Source organism: Mesoplodon bidens (genome assembly GCF_964165515.1).
Source record: "Mesoplodon bidens genome assembly, chromosome: 7".
Taxonomy (NCBI): domain Eukaryota; kingdom Metazoa; phylum Chordata; class Mammalia; order Artiodactyla; family Ziphiidae; genus Mesoplodon; species Mesoplodon bidens.
The window spans coordinates 2,300,017-2,326,774 of record NC_138164.1 but is presented as its reverse complement, the minus strand read 5'-3'; the positions used below and the strand labels follow the sequence as shown (position 1 = coordinate 2,326,774).

General features: G+C 46.8%; 1 protein-coding gene across 7 annotated transcripts in view; it reads left to right on the top strand.

Moving 5' to 3' along the window:
- Window positions 1-26,758, top strand: part of NTM (neurotrimin) — a 395,378-nt gene that overhangs the window by 263,993 nt on the left and 104,627 nt on the right. For all 7 annotated transcript variants that reach the window (XR_014016245.1, XM_081239009.1, XM_081239011.1 and 4 more), the window contains exon 3: window positions 4,411-4,536. Coding sequence is in view for 6 of the 7 variants with exons in the window: in XM_081239009.1 (XP_081095135.1) it covers window positions 4,411-4,536 (126 nt within the window). In the remaining variant the exon portion in view is untranslated. The remainder of the gene's footprint in view (window positions 1-4,410; window positions 4,537-26,758) is intronic.

Below are 26,758 nucleotides of genomic sequence, written 5' to 3'. Positions count from 1 at the left end.
ACACCCACACTCTTACTAACTCACAGAGTGTAATGTCTATACCAACCTTCTAGCATCCAATCCCACACAGCCCTGTGACGCGGTAGGATGTATATATGCACTGTTTCCCCAAACAGATTGTAAGTTCATGGAGGGCCAAGAAAATGTGTGCATTGCTACACATCACGGACATACCTAAGCCACAGTGTGTATATAGTGTATAGTGGATGCTCACTCAATGTTTGAGTGACTTTTGGCCATGTCTCCTCCAGTAGCTATCGTTCCATTAATAATTATGCCTGGCCACCGAAAGTCTTACTAATAGTATTTTTCTAACATCACCTCCTTTGCCCAGAATGCCTTTCCTCCTCAGAACTGGTTCATTTTTGCTTGTCTTCTGGGGATTAGCTTAGGTGTCTCATATCCAAGGAGCCTTCCATGACATCCATCTCCAGGCTGGCTAGTGTGTCTCTCCCCTGCATTTCCTCAACACCTTATCTGTCCTTCTATGTCACAGTGCACTAAAGGAGTTTGCTTCTGTTCCTGTCTTTGCATCTCTAGACTGTGGACTCCTTGAGGATAAGCACTATGTCTTTTAGATGTCATATGCCCCTTAGGGCTAAGTACAACACTGGTATAAGGAAGTGCTCAGTGACTATTGATGAATGAATGAATGAGTGAATGAATGTGTGAGTGAATGAATGAAAACAAAGCAATACTAGTATGTTTCCAACCACCTGCATGATGAGATGAGATAAGATGCAGGAGGTATCCATGGAAACAATATAAAAATGTAAGTAACCCTATCTCAGTGGGTCAGAATTTTCTTATGAACATGGATTAGCTAAGACCACAGTGCATCCTTGTCAATTCACTTTAATTTTAAATACTGACAACATGTTAGAAGTTGCCACCTGGAAGATGATACTTCTAACCTCCTAGCATCTTAGGCACTGTGCCAGTTTGGTTCTGGTGATTGGGATTGCACCTCTGGTCAAACCATCTCAGCTCTATGCCATGAATGGTCTACCTTTCAAAGTCATCTCGAGGCAATTTGCCACCTTCAAGCTACACCCTGAGGCAGGATTGAAAGGCCAAGCATTTCACCAACTGCGACTTTGTGAGTTGGACATGTTCCAGTTGTTGGTGGAGGGAGACAATTCTAGATGATTCTTCCAAGCATGAGGTGTGATGGTCTCATTTTATATACTTACTGTGCCAACAGCTTGGCCCAAACTACCTTCTCTTCTACTTGGGGACTGTCCATTGTTCTCTAGTGTATGATTAGCAGATTAGCTATCATGCAAGAAGCCAGGAAAATGAACTCCCAGTAAGCCCTTCCAAAGCAAGAGTAATTCATTACTCTGCCTGATTTCCACTTAAAATGTACTTTGAGCACACTTCCAGCTACAAACCCTAAATCACCCTGTGTTCACAAAGTCCATCATTTTTTATTTTATTGCATGGCATTTTCGTGACATAATCCCTTGCAGAGCATCTCAGAGTGCTTTACAGATCAATAAATTACTTACCTGCAGAGTCAAAGCAATATCTGCAAGGCCAGCACAGTCATTCTGCAGGCAGCCTGTCCTCTGGGAAACAGGCAAGGCTGTGTGAGTGCCAAGGGTGGGCAGGATCAGGGCCAGGCAAATGTATGGCTTGGGGGTGAGGTGGGGTTCAAGAAGTGCAAGTCCCAGTTAAAGCTCTGTGAATAAAATACATCAAATTTAAATGATTCTAGAACTTAGAGAGCTTACAAATTTGGATCCTTCAGACAGTGAGCAAATCAAGTGTCCAGTCATTAACTCATCAAGTATCTTTCTTCCTGGAAGGTTCAATCTAGCTTTTAAAATGATACAGCCATGAATCACAATATAATGTCTTAGAAGTCCCGGGTCTTAGAGCCAGCGGTCCCTTCCCAGCCCTGGCCACATCAACCGTCCATTGTGTCTGTCCTGCCAAATGTCCATGAGAATGCAGGTGTGTGTGTGTGCAAGGGCATACACGCACTCGCACACACAGACATCACACCACAGTTGCCTCTATACCTGAAGCTCCACGTGGATTTAAGACTAAAAATGATTAATTGGTGCTTGCTTTAGGCAAGGGACCGTACTGGAGACAGCAGAAAATACAAAGAGGAACAAGGCTCTTGTCCAGTATCTTATACTATGACAATTTACAGCCAAGGAGAAAGATGAGACGAGGTAACATAAGCCAGTTTATTGTAATGCCGTGGAGGAGGCTACGGAGTCTCCAAGCAGGAGAGGCCACATCCCCTGGGACGTCGCCTGGAAGACCTCGTGGAAGGGGTGGCAGCTCAACCTTGAATGAGGTTGAATGATTCCAGTAGGTCTAGACAGTTGGAGAAAGAGGCGGAGGGACCAAAACCAGTAACAAGAGCTTGGGGCTCAGAAAACAAAGTCCAGTGCATTCTTGTTAATGAGCGCTCCTGGTTGGGCGCAGTGTGGAAACAGATGGGAAGTCAATTTTCAGGAAAAGGAGGGAAAGGGACAAAGGCTGAGAGCAGCTCTCTGCACGACACCCTCCTTTCTGGAGGAAAAAATCCAACACCGTCAGGAGTGAGTGATGAATGGTTCCAGGAGAGGAAAGACCAGCACGGAAAGTTCCAACCAATCTGATTTTCCTGTGAGGGTTGCACCATGATCTTGGTCCCATCCAGGGAATAAGGGCGATGGTCAGCTTGCCTGGGGTCTCCTGCAGGCCAGACGGCACTGTGTCCTGGGGATAACTGGTCCTGGAATAGCACACGGGGGTGGCTCAGAGGCATGCTGATTCAAGGAGGCAACCTGACCTGAAGATGCCTAATAGAACCCGACAGAGGGGCCCCTTAACCTGTAAAGAGCTAATGTCCTAAACCAGTGTGAGTAGAACTGAAATGACTCGTGTTAATGGCCCGGTTCTGAGGTTGTCACAGACATGTAACCTGGTGGGGAGGTGGCTCCCATGAACAACCATTATAATTCCATCTTATAAATATGTGTTGTGTTTTACACTATGGATATAAATGTAAGTAAGACCTGGCTCAAGCCATTAAAAAAGCTCATGGTCTAGGGAGTGAGGGATGCTATGCAAATAACTGCAGCACAGTGGGATAAGGTCCAAGAATTGGAGTTTGGGGGGGTGCCCAATAAAAGACACCCTTACTTTATAAACCTATTAGCAGACAAGACAAATGAGTAGTCATGTCATGGTCAAGCATCACATTTGCTAGTGGTAAAGATGATACTGGAGAATTGGGCTTAGATGTGCAGCAACAATGAGCTTCCAGCTCTGAGCCCCAGAATGAGACAGATGCACACCACTGGCTGTGCTCATCTCCGTGGGATGCTGTCCTGTAAAACATAAATGAGAAAGTGCACAATATAATGTAGCTTCCTAAGTAAACCCTGGCTCCAAAACTAAAGACTAAACAAAGTTGGGGGATTCTGTCCCCAAATCTACAGTTGGGACAAACCTCTTCATCCTTTGGGGGGATTAATTTAAGACACAGAGAGAGAAAGAGGCCAAGTCTGTCTGATTAACTCCCCCTCAGGTGTGTGTAACATATCTGGGTGCAGGATCTTTGAGTTGTGCAGGAGGCCAGAGGGAGTAGGGGTAGGGAAAGCTGCGACAAAGTGGCATATGATTTGGGTCTAAAATGATGACTGGGAGTTTCCCAGGAAGGACAGAAGGAAAAATATAGATCCCAAATGCAGGCTGACCAGGAAGGACATGATGATTTGGGGATGACAACAGGGTAAGTAGAGGTGGAATCGCCAGGAATGACATGATGAGTTGGGGATGACAACAGGGTAAGTAGAGGTGGAATCGCCAGGAAGGACATCATGAGTTGGGAATGACAACAGGGTAAGTAGAGGTGGAATCGCCAGGAAGGACATCATGAGTTGGGGATGACAACAGGGTAAGTAGAGGTGGAATCGCCAGGAATGTCAGTGGAAACAGAGGTTTGGGCTTGATTCCGAAGGGCCTGGTTTGCTTGGATGAAGGGCTTGGGTGTTTTCAGGTGGGCAGTAGGAATGGTTGGAGGTGTTTAGGCAGAGACGCGATATGATCAGAAGTGCACCATATAAAGACGGTTGTGACGCGGTGTGGAGCCAGAGTGGGTGAAGGGTGTGGGTGAGAGTGCAGACCGGAAGAAGGTGGGGAGCTAGAACAGTTCCTGTGGGGCTGCAGTGGAACCATCCCTTTCAGACCCTCTGACATTGCGTGTACATAGGAGGACCTAGAAGCTGAAGTCAAGGTGAGACGTTTCTTCCACGTGTAAGGTGATTCCTCTGATTCCGCATCCTTGGCTCTATAGCCCCAATATTTCCATCCCTGGGTTATTCTGCCAGCTACCACTTGAAGACAGCAAAGAAATGTTTCAGCAGGATTTTAATTTTCCTTCTACCTGTATTGTCTCCACAGTATCTCCCAAAATTGTAGAGATTTCTTCTGATATCTCCATCAACGAAGGCAACAATATCAGCCTCACCTGCATAGCAACGGGTCGACCAGAGCCGACGGTTACTTGGAGACACATCTCCCCCAAAGGTGAGAGAAGCAGTTTGGTGTATCGTGTTGTGAGAGGAAGCGGGAGAATCGTTGGCCTTGGCAGGACGTTATGGCACTGGTGACTTGGTCCCAAATGTCCCCCATTCTTGGTGGCCTGATAACAAGCTGCTCATGGCTCCACAGAGAATATCGGTGTTCTCAGTGCAAGACAGGCATATCCTCTGAGATTTCAGAAAACACACTGGAGGATGTCTCCAGTCCCTGGGAAATTAATCCCAGTTGTTTCTGGGTGAAGTGGTGGTAAGCTGTTCTGGGAGACTTTCCTGGTCACGTTTGGCGATGGAGGAGTCTACTCGGTGTTGGTGGCATTGTTCAGCTGGTTGTTTTGTAAGAGAGAGAAGACACAAACACACAATGATGGATGAGGGTTTGGGATGGCCATATGCCTACAAGGAAAATTTCCACGTCCGTGCTGCTTCAACAGTGCCACATATGTGGTCACTAGGCCATTAGTCCTTTGGTGGTTTTCTTGTTGCTTTACTCAGATTAATCCTAGATAACAAATACAACTTAATGTGTGACTGAATTGCAAAATTCACTTTGTCTAAACGTCTAGATGTTTTGCAGACCGGGCTGAGTGTTGTTTTGTGCTTTCACGGATTGAACGTTAAATTTTTAGAATTTAAGGCAACATGCCATTTATTATTAAGCTAGCTTTTATGCGAGGTGCATTACATTATTTCATTTGTTCTAAAATGTCTATTGAGTGTTTATATAGAAATAAATCAGAACAGACAAGTCCCTGCTCTCATGAGCTCATGTTCTCATGAGATGAGTAACCAAAATAATAACGTTAATAGTATGTGGTGATAAGGGTGAGAAAATAGAGCAGGACACATTGACAGAAGGACAAGAGGTTTGGTCAGGAGAGGCCTCCGACAAAGGGACATTTGAGCAGAGACCTGAGAAAGACCCTTAATTTCACTGCTTATATCTGGCTAACATGGAATAGAATTATGTACGTATGTATATATATATATGCGTGTGTGTGTGTGTGTGTATGCCTGCATGTATGTATGTATGAAGGTAAGTGCATTGCTGAGTCACGCAGGTTTAAGGAGGCTAAAGAAGAGATACATACTACTATAAAATAGATAAACAACAAAGACCTACTGTATAGCACAGGGAACTCTATTCAATATCTTGTAATAAACTATAATGGAAAAGAATCCAAAAAAGAGTGTATATATATATATATATATATATATATATATATATATATATATATATATACACATATATATATACATATATATATATATATAACTGAGTCACTTTGTTGTACACCCGAAACTAACACAATATTTTAAATCAACTAGATTTCAATAAAAATAAAGATGCTAAAGTCGCCACCAGCGTGGTGTGCTGGGTGTTTCAGGCTGAGTCCCCCTAAAGCAGACCCTGAGGATGTGACTGGCAAGCAGGAAGTTTATTGGAGGCGCCCTTGGGATCAAGCCTGTGGAAGGGGAGGGAGGGAGGCGGGGTCAGGCCGAGGGAGAGGTTGAGTTGCCAAGGGAAGCATCTCTACTAGTCTTGTGGGGCGTTCTGAAGATAGGATGAATTGTCCTCTATTGAGGTTATGGGGGTGGCCTTTTATGCCAGCACAACAGTCGAGGTCAGGGAATTCGGGCTGTCCCCAGAAGAGCTGTGACCTAGGCCAGGCATCTCTCTTCATATGAGACGGTCCCCATGAGGGGCTGCAGCCGACGGCTGTCCGTCCACCCCCTGGGGCAGGCATCCTTCGTTCCTGAAGAAGGCAGCGCATCACAGGTCTACTACACCTGAACATTAAAAAAAAAAAAAAAAACAGTTGAAGACTGTGCATGGGCCCCAGAAACCAAATTCCCTCTCTCAGGGTGACAGTTAGCCCTATGGAGGTTTGCAGAAAAGGGATGAGGTTTTCATTGTGTTTGGCCTGAAACCCTGGGAGCTGTCCCTAGCCACCGCTCCTGACACTACCACCATGAGCAAAGGAATCAGCGAGATGCTCGAATTTCTGCCAATCTCTCGACTGGAAATGACCTTACACGTGGACTGGCCCACAGTCTGGGAGGAGGCTTCACCGTGCATGAAGTTGTTAGTGATGGAACTTGGCTCTGGGGCACATCCCAGGGTGGGGCATCCAGATGGACAGACTTTCTGGTCCATGGTGCACGCCCTTCATCACTGCTTAATGCCGGGACCTCAGTGCCGCTGGACTCCTGGGAGGTCTGTGCCTTTAGCATATGCAAACATTCATCATCCCAGGTACATGGACTTTCCTTCTGTCAGTTGGCACCGCCCCCTCCATCCTGCAAGTCCCCTCTGTCTCCTGCTTGATGTCTTTTCTCATCCCTCCTCTGGCCCTGCAGCTCTTCGTCCTTTTCTGGGTGGCTCGCCTTTCCTTTTCCTCTCCTCTCCTCTCCTCTCCTCTGCTCTTCTCCCCTTTCCTCTCTTCCCCTCCCCTCCCCTCTCCTTTTTTTCCCCTTCTTTCCCTTCTCCTCCATACAGCTCCTCTTTTTGTCTTGTCCTTTCATGCTTTCTGTTTTTGTTCTCCGCCTTCCTATCTCTCACAGCCTCCTACACAGCCTCCTTCTGTTTCATCCCACATTGTCATTTCTTTCTTCTCTCTCTTCTCCTCACAAGCACGTTTGTCTTCCCTCTGCACTGGCACCCTCTCCGTTCCTCTTGCTGAAGTTCTCACCACTGTGCCCTAGCGTCCTTCCCTCTCTCCTGGCCATCCAGCCGCCTCATTTCCCCAGGGGACTTGACCTGATGCTTCCATTTTACTGGGGTTTTAGCTGCTATGGAAACAGAAGATGGATCAAGGGGGGAGGAGCAGGATAATCAGAATCTACCTGTGGATCAGAGTAATTTAGACGAGCAGCTTTTCCCAGATCTGTGGTCTGGATTAGCTAACCCAGATTCAAACTGATGCGACATGCCACACGGTAACTGATCACCCCGGGGCTCATGGGGAGCCGCTTCCTTGGTGACGGATTATTTGGAGATCGGAGCTGTCATCGGGCTGCTGCCCAGCCCGAACTGGAGCTGGAGACCCTTAGCAGCCAGGCCTTCATCTTGCCCCACTAAATATCTCCAAAAGGCTGCTTATTTTAAGTAACGTAGGGACAAGGTGTGGGTTCCTTGGAGAAAAAGATACGCTACACTTGAGCAAAGGCTCCAAAGGCAGAGAGCTGCTCTCACCCTTGCTCCCACTCTGTGTGGGCGGATCACATTTCAATCAAGGACATTCTTATGCTCACACCCATTAAACCCCTGATGGAGGGCTGACCCTGGCCAAGCACTTTGGGCAACCTTGATGGCTTCATTGCATGTTCTCTGCAGACTGGTCTGTTTGTTCTGTGCATTTCTGAAAAATCCTAATTTCCTCTATCACAACTCATACGGGGCTGCAGTAAGCTGATATAAATCTCTTCCTTTTTTTAAAAAAAAATATGGTGGTAACATTGGTTTATAACACATTGGGTTGGCCCAAAAGTTGTTCAGGTTTTCCATAAGATGTTACAGGAAAACCCGAACAAACTTTCTGGCCAACCCAATACAAGTTCCGTGTATTATATTTTTACTTCTGTATACACTACAGCGAGCTTACAACCAAAAGGCTAGTTTTCCATCCATCACCATACAGTTGACCCCCTGCACCCATTTCACTATCTCCCCTGACCCCACTTCCCCTCTGGTAACCATTACTCTGTTCTCTATATCTATGTGTTTGTTTTTCTTTGGTTTGTTTTGCACATTTATTTTGTTTTCATATATTCCCCATATAAATGAGATCATATGGTATTTGTCTTTCTTTGTCTGACTTAGTTCACTTAGCATAAGGTCCCAGCCTTGACTCCTTTTATGTGGAAAAATAATAAAGCAATGTTAACCACCATTGTATCAGTAGTGGCTCATCCATCCAGATATACAGAAACTGGGAGTGATCTTATGGTGGAAGGGGTGTTGGGGGTCTTTCTCAGAAGCTGCCTTCCTGGCACTTGACATCAGGTGGAGAAAATGTCAGTTGTCCTTATCCAAGATAGAGAGGGAGGTAAGGCCTCCCAGGCTACCTCTTGGCATTGCTATTGATCATGAGAAGTAGTATCTCGCCTGTTATTACTGGTTATATGTATTTTTAGCTCCCTTCATGAACTTATAGCTCCCAGGAGTTCAAGGAGAAGGTATACTAGCTTTGTAGAGACAATTGCCCTCATGCATGCATACCTGTTTTGAAGGGTACAGGTGTTGCTTGTACCTGCACAGGCCTTGGTCTTTTCAGGAGGAAGAGCCCACGTCACTTCCTCACATGGGAATGCCACCTGGAACTGCACGAGTGTTCTAATGGCCCCTCACCAAATCCCACCTGTTAGCCTGCTGCTCTGGGCGCTGAAGGACCATCAGTGGTCCCCAGGGTCTCTTAGACACAACTGTCACTCATGACTCTGCATCTTTTCTTGTCTTTTCCTTGTCTAGGCATGCAATAATTTATTTTGTCATAGCCCTTAAGTTCGAGTCTTTCTATCCAAAAGAATACCTTTAATGCTCTCTATTCCTCTGAGTCTTCTAACAGATAAACTATCTCTTTCAATGTATTCTAAAGATGCTCTTCAAGGCTTCACACTTCATTAAAAAATTATTCTCAAAGGCCAATTTTCATGTCTCCAGTTTCTGTTGGAATATCAGAGCTTTAGAGAGAAGGCTGAGGTTCCTGTATTTCCACATCCCTGAGAGCTGACCACAAAACCCAGATGAAGGCCTGAGTCCAGCCACTGCTGCATGGGCTCCACTGTATATATGGGGTCATGGCTCACCGAGTGTCCTAACGGGGCTGCCCTCTCGGGTGCACCTGCCTCACCCTTTATCCCATCAAACAAAACACATCTCACCAAGGCTGCTGAGAGAACACCTCCTACCTGGGTATGGGCAGGGAGCTCAGGAGGGTCCAGTGATCTGTCCAAAGAGATGTCCTGATTTCTGATTCATCAGTTCTTTGAGACCAGAGCCTATGTCTCTCTTTTCTTGGATCCTTCACCTCCTAGCACAATGCCCAGCACCTAGAAAGCATCTAAGAAATGTGTGTGGATTCCGTGAACAGCCCTTGTGTTTGCTGGTGCCCCAAAGGGGATGGCCGTTCTCCTAATTCAAAGGTTCCATCCCCATCCTTGAGGAATTCTTGTCCACTTTGAGGTTGTGGTCCAGACCTGGTGTGTCTCCTGCTGAAACTCTGCTGGTAAGTCTCCAGGAAATTTTCTCTGGTCTTGAAGCCTTTCCCGAAGTCCGTCTAGTGGGGAAGCTGCTGTGTCAGGGCTGGACTTCTCCTTGAAGAAGTGACTCCTTTTCAAGTCCTCTTTTGCAAGGGTCTGAGTGGCTCGCGAGCATCTTTGAAGTTGGGTCTTGCGTGAGATGCCTTCTGCCCTCATCACTGCCTCACTGTGATTGCTCTCATGATGTCTGTGCTTCTCTGATGTGTAATTCACCCGGGTCTTCCAGGGCACCTGATCCTTTTGCTGACTTACTCATCCCGACCCTACCTGTGCCTAAACCCGCAATGGCTCCCAACAGTTTTGTAAATCAATCCTGGATGTTCCCAGAGAGGGTGAATTCAATAATACATGAAAACTTGCTGCTCCTCCTGGGTTGAAAAAAGTTTAATACAAAGAAAGAAATCAGTACCCCAAAAAGAGAAATATCATTTAAAAAATTCTCCCCTCCATCCCCAGTGTGTGAATCGAGGTTCGGGTAGAGATGGATTGTTTCTTCCCAGGACCACACAAAGACCCGGGGTGAGAGTGCACAATTAGAAGAAAGCTGTATGTCCATTGCGCTACACACCACACCCTAGCTGTGGAAGCCTTCTCTTCCCACAGCACGGGGTGGACGCTTCTGCATGCCTTCCACACCTCTATGCGCAGGACTGGACAACCTGCCTCAGCTGCCAGTCTCCCCCTCTCCCACCTCAGCTCTCTTGCTGGAGTTGAAGGGCCCAGGGAGCAGTCGGCTGCCTGCCTCTTGCTTCCCAGAGTCTTCAAAGGCACCAGCTGGTGAGGATAGAGTGACCCTCGGATGGGAGCCCTTCTCCTCTCGCCAACGTTCTGAGCTCTCCCCACCCACCTCTTTCCCATTTGTCAGCACTGACAGGCCCTCCTCCCCAGCTAAGCAGGACACAGAAGCACTAATTGGCACTGGAGGTATCACAGCTTGAGTTCAACCAGAGCTGGCAGGTGCCGCGACTCCGGTGACAGCTCTGCGGAAGAGTGTCAGGCGTGGAACTCTGGCATGCCACTGGCTGACGTGGCACCCTGGCACTAATGAGCAGCCTGTCAGCACCAGCGTCAGTGGCCCTGTGTGGCACAGCGATCATTAGGATGGCAGACGAGAAAATCGTCTCCAGCAAAGAGGCACCGGGAATGGGAGGGAGAGAGGACAAAATGGAACTAAAGGCTTCACCTTACCCACCACGATGTTCACCACCCAGCAGGAGGAAACAAACAAAAAAAAAAACAGGAAAGACAAAGATCCTTATGAAAGATCTCTATCTGTGCCAACTCTGGACAACTCTTGGAGTCTCATTTTGGTGGATGCCCTGTAATTAATGATACAGACGATACATCTTTTCTACCATAAGCCAAGGGGGAACTCAATGACTGAATTATCTCTCCAGTCATGGCCAAGGTGTTGTGAAGCCAGGAATTAGCCTAAGTTCCCAAGAAACAAGGGCCTGAAGGGAAAGGAGGCCTTGAGATCTGTGATTTTTTGCTCCCTGTCAGGGAGGCTCCCTGGAGGGGGCACCTGCTAAACTGCCAGCCACCCACCTGTCTTCAGCTGGAATATTAGAGTCCAAGAGATAACAGTTAAGAGAAGGATCCTTCCCTGGGGAGGTTCCTCCCACAGGTGGGCATGGGTGGTGACCAGCATGTCTGCCCTCTCCACCTGCTTCCTGAGGACAGGTGAGAATGGTCCAGCTGGTCCTTTCTGCTGAGCTGTTTGGAATGTCTGGCCCTCCTCTGAGGCTCTGACCACCTGCAGTGAGTGACTCCCTTTCGTAGCTGGAGGTGACCTGCCCCAAACAGGTGGGTTTGAAGTCAGGTCCAGCTGGATTTGGATTCCCTTGCACTGTCACTGCCTGGGTCACGCTGGGCAGCAGTAAGCCTCTCTGGAGATACGCTTCTTTCTCGAGTTTGTTCTTGCTTCTTGTCACGGCACCTCGAGTTTCTGTGATCTGGTCCTGGACCCCAAGACCCCCCACACTGCAGTCACACTGGCAGCTTGAGGCTCACCACCTACTTGGCGTCTCCTCCTTGGACTCACTTCCACTCTCCTTGGACCATCTTCCCGCGGCTTTTGGAGAAAGTCCACTTTTGTTTTAAGACCAGGCTCAGATGCTACCCATTTGAGAGCCTCTGATGACTTTTCTTCAGTCGGAGTGCCTCGGCCCTTCCCGAAACGCCACAGCACTCGGCACGGCAGTGATGCTCGCACTTACCTGCAGCTCCAGAGACCCCCACTGCCCCCCACCCCGGTGTCCATGGGATCAGGGGAGCAGCAACAGGCCCCTCGTGGTCATATGTTATCGCCAGTGCTGAGCGCAGCACGAGACAGTGACAGGCCCTTTTGGGGATCATTGAAAGAAGTGTCCAATAGTGTAGGTACAGTATGTTTCTTCCCTTTTTAAAATTGAGTCTTTCTGTCACATAATTTAAAACAAAATCAATTTTAGTGAGGAAAGGGGTAAGATCCAGGAGCTTCATCTCTGCATATATTTCCCAAACCAATGAAAGGAATTTGTAAGAAAAGCCTCTCCCCCAACCGTTGCCTCCCTGGTTGACCCCAGGACCAAGCTTCAGACTCTTCATCTGCAAAAGACAGATAACCAAGCCATGTCAGGTTAGGTTGGCGGGATGAATCACGCTTCCCAATGCAGAGTGCCCGGCCAACAACACAACCGACGTCTGACCCCAGTAGTTTCCATCACCCAGCCAGCCCATTCCTCTTCTTTCCCACCCAGGAGACAAGAACAAAAGGGAGGAAATTAAAATTTTTTTCTCTGAAAAGTTTGAATCCTTACAAAAGCCCAAGCTCAGTCAATTGCCAGAAAGGACAGATCTTCGAAGGTGCTTAATCAGCACCCCGTAACCCCCATGATTTTCTAATTAACGTAGATGCTTGATTAAAATTCCCCAAGTACCCCAAGTGGCTCTCCCAGGAGGGACAAGTAATTGCTATTGCGAAATATATTACAGTGGTCATTGATGGTGGGAGAAAAAAAATTGCATCATAATGGAAAGTGGCAGATCTCCTCTCCCTAGGAACAGGGGAGCATACGGTATTAGGTCCAACCTGTACAGAGAAAGCAATTTCTTATGATGGAGATAAACCAGTGGTCTGACCTCAATACGAGGCAAAGTGATCCAGAAACTCATTAAGTAAATGGTTTAAACACAGACCAAGGTGGCAAAGAAAAAAGTAGAGTGAGACGTTTATAGATCACTCTTTTAACTCCGTAATTGTCTTTAACTGTAACATTATGGCTAGATAGATACATTTAGGGTAAAATTTGCCAGTGTCAATAAGGTTTTTTGTAAGTTTAATATTTATGATCTGGTTTAAAGCAGTATTATAGCTGTGCGACTTCCTACTTCAAAGAAGAGGAAAATCATAAAAAGACTAGTGGGGAAATTAATGAGTTCAATGTGACTCAATTGAGAACATATGAAATCAAGCCTCAGTCTAGAAAGCAAGGGCAGGAGTGCACACCACAGACGCTGTTTGTGGTTTTACCCAATTATTTTAAAACCCTTGAAAAATGTTGTAGAATCAGACGTCTGCTGAATGCAGGCACTGCTAACAGCGTCCTCCCCCATGCACTCTTGAGTCTTGGGCTATTTATGCGGGTACTTGGTGACCGTTACCATGCAGAACTGTTTTGGTGGAACAAGAAAGGAAACAGAAAAGCAAGGAGATTGTATTCTCTTCCCCACCGAAGCTAACCAGCCCTGGCTCAGTTATTGCAAAGGCTGGCTAAAATGGCAGCCCCTCCAGGCCAGGAGACCCCCTCTCTGAGGAGCATCCATGACAGGCAGCTCTTTGGGGGTACAGAAGGGCCTCAGCGGGGCCTCACCCTCCCACCATAGGCACAGTAACCTCCTCACTGAGGAACCCCCGTAGACCAGCTGAAGGCTTTGGGGTCCCATGGCCAGGTCCCACCAGGAGCTACCAGAAGAGCTTAGAGACTGTTTCCAATCAGAGTGTCCTGGCCACGAGGACTTCTCTGTGTAACTCTGACTTGCACCTACTTTTCCATCCTGAATCTTATCTTGACCCATGATGACTGCTTTTTCCCTAGAGTCTAAATTGCAGAGTGTCTATTATCCAATAATTACAATAAGAATTTGTGGATGTTCAAAATGTGCTGGCCATTCTTCGAAACATGCAGCATACTTGTATGAATTCTTCTCAACAGCGGTGTGAGACCAGTCCTGTGATGAACCACTTTACCAATGAGGGGGTTGAGGCTTGGAGCGTCAGGCAAGTGGGCTGGGGTCACAAGACTCCAAGTGGCAAAGCTGAAATCCCACCCCCAGCGACATTGTCTCCAGAAAGCATGTGCTTAACTGCTGTGCTGTATGGTACCATTCTCCAAGGGTGGTCCCTGGACCAGCAGCATGGGCATCACCTTATTTGTACCCCAGATCTAGGATGGGACCCAGAAACCTGCATTTTAGCAAATCCCCGAATTGTGTTGCACACTTAAGTTTGAGAACCACTGCTGTGGGATATTTGCTCTGTGCTGGGCACTCTGCTTTACATATCTTATATCACTTAATTCTCACATACGCCCTGGCAAGTAGGTGTTATTTCCATTTTAGCGATGAAGAAATGGAGAGCTGAGAGGATAATTGGCCCACAAATTTTAAATGGCCAAGGTGAAATTCAAATCTAAGTTTTTCTGACTCCAAGTTTCATATTCTTTTTTTAAAAACATCTTTATTGGAATATAATTGCTTTACAATGTTGTGTTAATTTCTGCTATATAACAAAGTGAATCAGTTATATATATACATATATCCCCATATCTCCTCCCTCTTGAGTCTCCCTCTCACCCTCCCTGTCCCAACTCTCTAAGTCATCGCAAAGCACCGAGCTGATCTCCCTGTGCTATGCGGCTGCTTCCCACTAACTATCTATTTTACATTTGGTAGTGTATACATGTCCATGCCACTCTCTCACTTCATCCCAGCTTACCCTTCCCCCTCCCCGTGTTCTCAAGTCCATTCTCTATGTCTGTGTCTTTATTCCTGTCCTGTCCCTAGGTTCATCAGAACCTTTTTTTTTTTTTTTAGATTCCATATATATATGTTGGCATACGGTATTTGTTTTTCTCTTTCTGACTTACTTCACTCCGTATGACAGATTCTAGGTCCATCCACCTCACTACAGACAACTCAATTTCAGTTTTTTATGGCTGAGTAATATTCCATTGTATACATGTGCCACACAAGATTCATATTCTTATCCCTGCTTCACTTCTGATCCACGGCTTCTTCTCCACCTCTGGGACATGGCTGGTGTCTGTTTCAGGCCTCCTGCCAGCCCAGGGCCTGTGGTCCTTGGAGGTCCAGGTTTTCTTAGTGTTCTTACAAGTTTACCCACACTCTTGTCCAGACACTAGACTCCAGGCTGGGCTCTGTGCTGGGCCTGGGTGTTCCATTCTCCCCAGAATCTCAGACTCCTTTCAGTGGGTCTTTGCATGATACCTCTGAGCAAAGGATGTAGCCCCAGCACAGATGCCAACCACTCAATTCTCAGGTGAGGCATCTTCCCCCTATGGAGCTGCCTGTGTGAGCTTCACACTCTCTCCCCCTTCCCCGTGCCCCCTGGACCACAGAGCATGCATGGCAATGAGGTAGCTGCTCTCTGACTTGATTTATCTCTTTCTCATGTTAAATACTACCATTCACTCACACAATGGTGTGTCTTGTGCTTTGGTTGTTATTATTAGGTTGTTTTACACATTAACAGCTTTAGATATGAAAAGAAATTGCTGGATTCCAGGCTATGTTTTTCATTATCTGACTCCATTGAGTTTCGTTCTGTGTCCTTGTGGTATTTGGCATACTTCATCTTCCTAGGGGTGTAAAATGCTTGTCCTGTTGGAGCCAGGACAGTAGGAGAGCAACGAGCGGAATACCAATTCCTTTCTCGCAGATCCAGGGGCCGCCTCCTCCTGGCTGAGCTGCTCATGCTCTCAAGGATACTACTGCACAGTCAGCCAGCCTGTTCATTGCCTGCATATTTGGGGTGAGGATTAGGTAGCCGTTCCTTCCCTAGCAGGATCGTCTTATCCCTTACTTCTCTCCAACAGAGGTGGATTCTTCTATGGTAAACCCCTCTCCCAGCACCCCCAAAACAAATCCCTCTTCTCTGAGAGTTAAAAGGAATGACTTTGGACTTAATCGTTCCTCCACAGTAGATTCAGGACTCCTCTTGTTTAACTGGTCTGCAACCCAGGAGGCCTTGTGCTCCTTCTCTAATTCCCTGCATCACTGCCTTGCCCTTTATGGAATGGTTCACGGAGGTCACAGTGGTCGGAGATATTTGGCCAGTCATCTGCAATGATAGAGAAAGAAGAATGGCTTTCTCCCTCTGTTGATTTATTTCCTCTGTCACACATCGTCCCCGAAAAGGATTTAAGCAGAGAAGGTGACATGGATTCTGTGCCTGGGAAAACTCCTTGGCAAAACGATTTTCGTTGCTCCTACATTGATTCAATTATTTACTCAATAATTGCTATCGAGCACCTACTGCTATCCAGCTGTCTTAGGCTGTGTAGATACATGACAGGACAAAGCAGAAAAAATCCCTGGCCTCATGGAGCTTCTATTCTACTGGGAGAGACAGAAAATAAGTCCAAGGATAAGTGAACCTGAGAGTGTGTTATATGGTAATTACTGTGAAAAGAATAACCGGATAAGAGGCAAAGAGATTATCAAGCATCTGTTTGGGGTTTGCAACCTTCCACAGAGTAGATAAGGATGGGTTTATTAAGAAGATACCCTATGAAAGTTGGGAGAGAAGGCGTTTGGATAATTCCAGTGGAGCATTCCTGGAAGGGCAAACTGTGAACCCGAGGCCCTCTGTCATGTTCCAGGATTGTCGCGGAGACCATGTGGCTACAGAATATTTATTCAGTACCTGTCCTCCTCTCAGTGGACTCTAAGCTTCCTGAAGGCGAGGAGCGTGCATGCAGCAGTGCAGAGCATGGAGCCTATCCAGTCTTAGACCTTCAATAAGTATTTGTGTAACGAATGAGTGAGTAAAGTGAGCACGGGCTTCTGGAGTGAGTAGCTGAGCATGCTGGGAAGTTATAAGGTTCAAGTCAGAAATGGTGGTCCCTTCATTAGTGACTTTAGGTTCTAGAGAATGATGTGTCTCGTCCTGTGAAAGTGGTAGCAGAGGGCTCAGATGAAGGAACAGGTCCATGGAGAAGCAGGGTCCAGGTAAGCTGACAAATCACCAGAGGGAACACTGAAGACAGTCCAGGTAATGGCCCAGGTGAGTGACAAGTGGGGCTGTGATTCAGGTGTGAAAGCCCTCAAAGAATCATAGGGAGTTCAGGACACCCATCCTTGGCAGCAGGAAGAGGAGGGGTACATGCAACATTGCTGGAGGGCAAGACCTTGGAAGAAGCAATGTTTTCAACAAAAATGTGAAAGAGGAAAGGTTTTCAAACAACCCTGAGGAATAAGGAAGACCATCACCCCAACCTCCAATGCCCATACCAACAGCCCAGCAGTTTCTTGAGAGCTACCCAGGAAGTGCTGACCTCGGGGAGTAGCTGGGTTTTAATTAATAAAGGCAGGTCAGGGGATGCTCAGCCTGGAGCCTGAGGTCTGGGGGAGCACTTTGCTTAGACAGTGGGTGTTCCAGAGGCAGAGCCATCAGGCTTGGAAGGTCGGGAGACATGAGGAATGACAGATCTGCAGAGCATTGATGGTGAGGGAGGTGGTCGCTTACTGCGTGGCAGCCCCAACTGGGAGGGGTGTGAGGCTGGTTGGATTTAGCCCCTGTGGTCCCCAAGGGAAGGCAGGGAAGCACATCTCACAGGCTTCATCTGTAGCCTCAATCCCATTTCTTCCTGAGCCCGAAGGTGAGGTGGTGACAGAAGGTAGCTGTTGGCAAGGCCAAGCCTTCTTGTGTTCCAGAGCTAGGAGACTGACCTTTAGGGAGCTACTGAAAGGTCAAAGTCAGAGATCATGAGATGGCAGGAGTGGAGGATTAGTATGGAATTTAGAGATATGCAGGGGACCAAATTGCCAGAACTGGTGATGGCTTTAATACGGGTGGGAATGAGGGTAGGTACTGAGCTGAGAAGGAGCCTCATGTTTCTGATTTGGCCTCCCTCGTTGCCAGGTTTGGGGGACTAGGGATTATCTTTCTGGCTATTCTCCCATGTGGCAATAGGTAGTGTGTTAGGAACCAGCTGGTGTCTGATTTATTTCTGCCTGTTGATCCCTGTGGGTTAGTTTCCTTTTCTCCAAAGATGATCATAACAACCCCAGACATATTTATTTATTTATTTCTAGAGAATCAGGATTTATTCGATTGAACAGAAATGATAGAGTACAACAGAGATATGATAAATAGGCAGAAATGCATCATCTTTTATTCAACAGGTATTTTTTGAGTACCCAAAACACGACAGTACATTGCAGTGAACACAGCGTTCAAAGCCTCTGCCCCATGGGACTGCCGTGTGGGAGTAGGTGATATTCAATAAACAAATATGTGAGCTGATGTCAGGGAGAGATAGTACTATGGAGAAAAAGAAAACAGAGGGGTTTCCCTGGTGGCGCAGTGGTTGAGAGTCCACCTGCCAATACAGGGGACACGGGTTCGTGCCCCGGTCCAGGAGGATCCCACATGCCGCGGAGTGGCTGGGCCCGTGAGCCATGGCCGCTGAGCCTGCACGTCCAGAGCCTGTGCTCCGCAACGGGAGAGGCCACAACAGTGAGAGGCTCACGTACTGCAAAAAAAAAAAAAAAAAAAAAAAAAAAAAAAAAAAAAAAGAAAGAAAAAGAAAACACAGACAGGGCAAAGAATGATTCTGGTGCTCCTTTGGTTAGACTGTTGAGAGAATGCCTGAGCAGAGACCTCGGGAGCTGAGTGAAGTGAGGCAGTGAACTGGATGGACTAAGAAGGGGGCATTCCAAGCAGAGGGACCTGTACGTTCCAAGGCCATGAGCTGCAGAGACCTTTGGTGTCTGTGCAACATCAAGAATGTTGATGCAAAGAAGTGACATAGGATGGTGTGAAGAGAGTCAGGAGTCAGGTCATGTAGTGCCTTGAAAACCAAGGTAAAAGCTTTGGCATTTGTTCCAATAAAAACACTGGCAAGTTTCAAGCAGGAGAGTGAACTGAATGTTGTTAAAGGGTCACGTTTACAGTTTGAAGAGAAAGACAGGGATAAAGGGGCGGGGGTGTAAGGGTAGCAGCTGGGATACCAGTTAGGATGCTGTTGCTTTAGTCCATCAAGAAGTGATGAAGGATGGACTATGATGGTGGGGTCCAAGACGGTAAGACTATGTGTAGTCTGGAATGTATTCTGCAAGCTGACAGGGTTTGCTGACTTACTAGATGGGCGTTGTGAGAAAGAGTTAGGAGTCAAGGTGTACTCTAAGGTTTGTGACCTGTGACAACTGGTGGCTGCTTCTATCAATTCCTGCCACCAGGAACTCCAAGAGGAGCGGGCTTTCAGAGGAAGAAAGGAGCTTGGTGTTTTAGGTACTCAAGTGCAGATGCTGAGTAGACAGTTGGCTGTGCAAGGGTCCAGAAGCCAGAAAAATTAATCCAGGCGTCGTCAGCATGCACATGGTGTCTACATCCATGGGTCTGGCTATCACCACCTACTGGGTGAAGATGGATAGAGGAGAGATCCGTGGACTGGGCCTCAGGGCTTTCCAATACTGAGGTGTTAGAAGACGAGGATCCAACAAAGATGATTGTGAAGAAGTGGCCAGAGAGCCATGAAGGAAATCTGAAAGCCAAGTGCAGAGAACGTTTCATGGACGGAGGGGGTGGTTAATATCACATGTGTTGCTTAGACGTTAAGGGAGATGAGGGCTGAGAACTGGCAGAGTGCATTTACACAAGACATTGGTGAGAAAGGTTCCGATGAAAGATAGTAGATAAAGATTAATTGGAATGGGAGAGAATGGGTGGAAGAAATGGACAGAGTAATAAACATTTTTGGAGAAGTGATGCTCTAAGGATTAGCAGAATGTGGGGTTGGCGGGGAGTGTGAGGTCAAAGGGACTTTTCCCCAAAGTCCAGTCTGCAGCCTGGCCACCCTTGGGCACTCTCCGGCTGTTACTGCTGGGTAATTACTTGCCTCAGAGTTCTCAGTCATCCCTCTTCCTCAGGGATGAAATAAGAAAGGGATTAGCTAAGTCTTATCTCTGCTTGTGGAGCAGCCTGTCAATTTTGACCTTCAGCCACATCACCCCAAAGTTTCTTTATGTGACTTTTGAGTGCTCTAAGAAGTTGGAGCTAAAGTCACCATGTTGCTAAAGCAACTGACCATCTCTGACCCTGAGAAGCATCGCCTGGAGGAGAGCCTCTGCTGCAAGGTCTAGTGAGGGTTCCACTGGGGACTGATCATTGAAGCACGTACTTCTTGGAGTGTGAAACCGCCCATGAGGAGGAGCCTGGGGGTGTCGGATGATTTCTGCTCATCCCCCAACCTCTCCCCCAGGGACCATGGAGAAGTTCTCAAAGTCCTTGGTATTTGACCCTCCTTGGCTTGATACTCACCTGGAGCAGGATGTCTGCATTCATCTTTTCTTTTAAATCAGAGCAGGAACCAGGTGAGCCTGGGCAGCCTCCCCCAACTCTGGCCACGTCATTATCCAAGTGAAGCCCCCATCATGCCCAAAGAAAGCTTCCTATGGATGGAAGGAGAAGGTCATCTAAATGCCTGGAAGTGTGGACAAATACAGCCGAAATCCAGTTCTATAGGGGGATATTGTCTGGGGGAAATACTTCAACTTTTACAGATGTATACCCTGGAAATTCTGCAAATATCCCTGCTGCTTCACTGTTGCTGAGCCCGGGTCAGATGGGGCAGGGGAAGCAGATGATCTCAGTGTTCAGTCTAGAAAAATGTCACGGTCAGGGGAGAGCTCACCAACCCGGAAGAGAGCACCTGCTGTGACAGGTAGCAGTGTCTCCTCCACCTGGTCCTGGCTTGCAGACAAGTGCCCGAGTGTCCACCCAACGTTTCTCCTCAGAGCCCAAACAAATCTATTCTCCTTGACCCATTACTTTGTCCCCATTTCCTCTGAGAGGGGAAGAACCCGGAATTGATAGGGCACATTGTGTAAGATGGAAGGACTGGAAGGAATTGCTTCCATCTCGCTCTGCATCTCTATTTCTACCCAGAGCCACATGACCCTTGAGAATTCAGGACAATTTAGCGAGGGTGAACACAGCTTTTTCTTCAACATTATTTTGCCCCCTTCGGCTTTGCTATCAAGTGTCCCCACTGACCAGTGCTGTGCTGCTCTTGAACGGTCACATTTCTCCATGTGTTGATGTGTTTTCTCTCTTTATCACAGCACTTTCCTAGGCCTCTTGATTTTGGTCACTCAGGTGTTGTCATGGCAATGACATCCTCAGCAGAGTGGTGCTGCTCATGTTGTCATGGCTGTAAGGACCTCTTGATGAGAGCCCCACTTCACTGTCATCCTGCAGCCAGCAGTAAGGAACCCCAGGACCTCTTGGCAAGCCTGAATTCTTAGGCTAGAAGCTAGTGGTTCTGTGCCTGAAAATGCAAGTGGCAGTAATTAAGAAAATAGCAGCAGTCTAAAATGGTTAGATTCTATTTGTATGAAAAGGAGAAGCCTGAAAGAAGGACCATCCTCATACCCATCCTCCTCATCATCACCGTTATCATGTCCTTCTCCCCCCGCTTCATCATCATCATCGTCATCATTATCATTCTAGTAGCTAATATTTTTATCGTAGGTTGGCTGTGTTCCAGGCACCTTTCTAAATGTTTTACCTGCGTGAACGCTTTAATTCTCTTGAAAATCTTCTGGCGTAGGTGTTATTAATGTTCTTTCGTAGGTAAAGGAACTCAGACCCAGAGCACTCACTTAAATAACTTGCTCAAAGACACACAGTAGGGTAGGAGGTGGCCAAGACTTAACCAGCCACGTTGGTTGCAGAGGCCTCATTCTGAACCCATTAATCCACTGCTTGCCATTGTCCTGTTTTATTCCCGACAGCAAAAATCAAGATGAATCGGCCCAGCTACCAAAGGAGGTGCCAACTCAGATCATCTTTGTTTTTTCCCCACTGGAATTCAAGTAGCTTACACCAATTTTAATTTTTAAAATATTTTCATATTTTCCTTTGATTCTCTAACACACATATGAAGTTACTGTTGCTATTAATTTTATTTTACAGGTAAGAAAACCCAAGGTTGGAGAGGCTATGGTTTCCCAAAGAAATTTAGCTGCTAAGCTCTCAGACTAGTCCTGGATACGTGACTATATCTGCTGATTCAGATTCCAGGGTTTCGTTCTGCCCCACTGCCCGTCAGATCACGTGATGTAGCCCGAAGGCAGGCTCTGGGGAGGGGAATGACCAAACTATCAAAGGGGGCGAGTTGCCAGCAGTCACCTCTGTTGGTGATAGAAGGGATAAATGGCAGGTAATGGTCTGTCACTCAGGTGGACATTTGTCCTCTTTGGCCTCCACATTCTCCGTGTAACAACTCCAGGGTCTCAGCAGCCGCTTCTGTCTATCACAAGGCAGGCAGGAGAGGGCAGCCTTCCCTCCATCCTGACTACTGTCATTGACTCTGCGCTCCTCTGAGCAAGTAGTTTAACCTATGTGGGAGAATCCCAATAAAAAGTTAATTACAGCCCTGTGTCTATGCGGATTTTCAGAAAATGACAATTAAATACAAACAAGTTACTTAGAAACCAGCCTCTGAGAAAGTACAGCTTTCAAGGCAGAGGACTTTCAGGCCTAAGAGTTGATGGGTCTCATTCAAGTACAAGGGGCTTGGAGGGAGATGTGCTGGGTGGGTGGGTGACAGTGAAGTTAATAAAGGTGCTAAAAAGAATCGTAGCAAAGGCTTATGGTGTTCTTACTACTGTAGGCCAGCGCTTCACCCGTGCCAGCTCGTTTAATCTTTGGAACAGCGCTGTGAGCTTAGATTCTGTTATTACCCATATTTGACAAATGAGGAAACAGGCACAGAGGTGTTCAATAGCCTGCTGCAGGTCAGGTAGCTGCTAAGAAGTAGACCTGGACACCGACCTTGGCCTTCCAGATCTCTCTGTGGATACTGGCCCACCGCCCGTAGTGGGCTTGGACTGGCTTCCGGGAACTGGGCCTGAGCTTAGTCAGAGGCACAGCAAAGGTGCACTTTCATGCCTCGAGTTCTGATTATACTGCTTTCTAAGTGGTGTCCGCTTAGCACTTTGCCCACCCTCTGAGCCTTGGTCATCGCACCTGTAAAGTGAGTATCGCAATAGCATATTCATCCTGGGCTTCTTGTAAAGATGGCATGAGTGGGGCATGTAAATGCGTTGCCCTGTGCCCGGCAGAGAACGATGCTCCATAAACATTTGTCACAGGGGTGGTGCGGGTGTGGGCACTAGACCTGTATGGCTGATGCATTTTGTTGTGGCTAACACCACATTGTAAAGCAACCATACTCCAATAAAAATTAATTTAAAAAATACAAAATAAAAAAAATAGAGGGCGTAATTAGCCTGCCCTCGACGGTAGCATCTCATCTTATTTTAAAGGTGAGCAGGCTGCTCAGAACATGTGGGGGGTGGCATAGGTCATATGTGGCAGGTGGAATGTGGATGCCCAGTCTCGTGCCTTTCCAAACACCCCCTCTCACCTAACACAGAGCAGGCCCAATGCTGTTTTTAAATGACCTCTTGATAGAAGGGCCAGCATTTCCATCTCCTTTGGACAGCCCTTCCCAGAGCCTCAGTTTCCCCTTGAATCAAACCTATAGGCTCTTCTAATGTCCCCAGTGAACACTGGAGGCTCCTAACAAATGTCCCTTGGATGGAGACAGTGAATGGCTGAGTGGTAAGTGTCTCCTCACCATCCTTTCTTTCCCCTGCAAAAAAATTAAGTTCTCAGTTAGTAGCACCTGATTTGGACAGAAACAGAAGTTGAATGAAAATAGCAGAATGTGACTGAGATTTAACCCAAAGTAATACTTTGTCTTAGGGTTTTAGTAAACAAAACCACAAGTGGAAAATTCTTATTTCTACTCTAAAAAGACACTTATCTGGCCTGTAATGATTCAGTATTGAATTGGAAATGCATTCTGTTCTTCTCATTTCTCTGAAAGCAATGCTGTAACGCCATTAAAGGAGTCCAGTCTGCAGAGACGGGGGCCTGACAAAGACCTCCCTGCAGTCCCACTTCCAAAAAAAGTAGCTTGGAAATAGGGTCCATGCTGCCCACAGGACTTGATAATGTCAAGGTGCTTCGCTGCTGTGCGATGCCTAACCGTCACCTCTGGGGACGTTTCCCTGCACCTTTTAAGATGGAAACTCTCTTCCCTGCCTGGCCAGCTGCATAGCGCAGCCAGTGGGAGAAGATCGGCTTGTCTGCTGCCCCCTGGGTGCCACAGCTGCTAAGGGAGTTGAAGGCCAAGTGGGAGAGGGCCAGGAGGGTCACAGCGGTGTCTCTGTCAGGATGCAATTTAGGCACAGGGAATTGGAAACTTCCTGTTGAGCTGTTGTCACCCTAAACATGTCTTGCCTGGGAGAGTCTTGCAGCTGGGGAGTGCTGAGAACCCAGCCCTGGAGAGCTCTTCCCGTTATGTGGACTATAAGCTTCCCACTGCAAGAATAAAGGAAGGAGGTACCTGCCAAGTGCACAGAGGGGGAAATGTATGTGATTTCACCATCTGAAGACATACATCACATTGGGGAACAGTAGGAAGCAAAGAAAAGGAGGAAAGAAGGTAAAGAGTGTGCTGGGGAGCTGGCAGAGGATGGATCATCGGGTCTTCACTGAAGAGACGCCCTGTGAAATGGGGCAGGCTTCCAGGGCCTTCCATCAGGCATGCGTTTTCATGGTGAAGCTTGGCTGTCTCTGGTCTGCACCCGGGAAAGGAAATCCTTCCATGCGCAGATGCCCACTTGGCAGCCCAAGGTCACCCAGGAGGAGAGCTGCGGTCAGGGGTGGAGGGATGTGAAGAGTGCTTTTGTGGGGACACTGGGTTCGACTTTTTGCTCTGCCGGTTACTAAGTGGGTGACCCTCCTGAAGCCAATCAACCTCCCTGAGCCTCTGCCACCTAGTCCATAAAATAGGATCAGAAAATGGAGATTAGCAATCCCACATTGCAGGTGCTTGGTCAACATGAAAACACTGTGTGTGTGGTCCTTTATTAATAACCAGTTCTGCATGAATCATGCATATTCTCCAGGGTGATGGCAGGAAAGTCATGAAGGCAAGGAAGGGAGACATGACCCCAGCACAGAGCAATCTTCTGAGACAAAGATATTTTTATGTTTCTGAAACACAAACTTGAAAAACAAATGATGGAACCACTGTTTGTGACCATGGGTATAAGAACAGCACTTCTCCTGTGTTCCCGTTATCTTTGTCTTACGTTTATTAATGCAGCATAATTAATTTCAAAGTTCTCCTAAGCATTTCAGAAAGGCTACCTAGAATGTAGCCCTAGTGAGGAGAGTTGAATCTGGAAATTGTTTGAAAAGAGCAGAACGGCGGGCCACAACTGCGCAAAACAGAAATTGCAGAAATCAAAAGGGAAATGGCAGGGCAACAGGAATATTCTGGTTGGTGCTGATTTAGGATGAGACCGGGATCTTTGGCTTCCACAGCACTCAGGATCTCCAAGCCAGGGCTGGTTCTCTTTGTCCTGTTTCACAGCAACAGGGATGGGGCTGGCATGTGGGCCACATCCACCTGCTAGCTGCTTTTGAACTACCTGTGAGCTCAGAAAGAATTTTACATTTTTAATGGCTGAATTTAAAATGAAAGAAGAGTAGTATTTCATGACATGTGCAAATTATTTGAAATTAAATTGTTTTATGACAACATAAAACAAAGTTGTATGAGAACACACCACAGCCCTTTGCTTATGGGGGCTTTCCTCTTCCAGTGTCAGAGCTCAGTAGTTTCAATGAGGTCATGTGTCCTGCAAAACCTAAAATATTCACTATCTGGTCCTTGAGAAAAGAAGTTTGTCAATATCTGCAGTACATGAAAACTGGCTCTATTTAAAAAAAATTTTTTTGGAAATACAGTTGATTTACAGTGCTGTGTTAGTTTCAGGTGATTCAGTTAGACATATATATATATTTATATATATTCTTTTTTTACATTCTCTTCCCTTATAGTTTATTACAAGATATTGAGTATAGTTCCCTGTGCTGTACAGGAGGTCCTTGTTGGTTATCTATTTTATATATAGTCGTGTGTATCTGTTAATCCCAGACTCCTAATTTATCCCTCCCCCCTTCCCCCTTTGGTAACCAGAAGTTTGTTTTCTACATCTGTGAGTCTATTTCTGTTTTGTAAATAAGTTCATTTGTATCTTTTTTTTAGAGTCCACAGATAAGTGATGTCATATGATATTTGTCTTTCTCTGTCTGGCTTTACTTCAGTTAGTATGACCATCTCCAGGTCCATCCATGTTGCTGAAGACTGTTGACAGTTCTGGTTGCTGCTATTAAAATTCTTATTTTTATCCCTGAGCTCCCTTGGTTCTCTTTCCTGTTGTCCTGTGAACTTGCAATTATGGTTGTTATGGTTGTTCTTATCCACATTCACCACCATGCAAGAGTGGTCCTTCCCGGGGGGCCACACCTTCCTCAGGGGCTCCTGGCTGGCTCGCAGATGTCACGCTCCACCTGACAGCTACATCTTACCTTGGTTTTGACCTCTGCCAACACAAGGCTCTTACTTGCCTGGCCCCAGAAGAGCACTTCCCTGACTTTCACACTATTCTATCCTCTACACACTTTGCCTTCTTTTGCCTGGAGGGATCACAACAATCCAGCCCTAGCCCTGGGTTTTTGATCTCATAAGCTTCAAATATGATCACTCCTCTGTTGTTGATTCTGATTTTACCCTTGGGGAAGGTGTTCAGATGTTGTTGCTGTTTCTCTTGTTTATGTGGCATTTTGTGGTAGCATC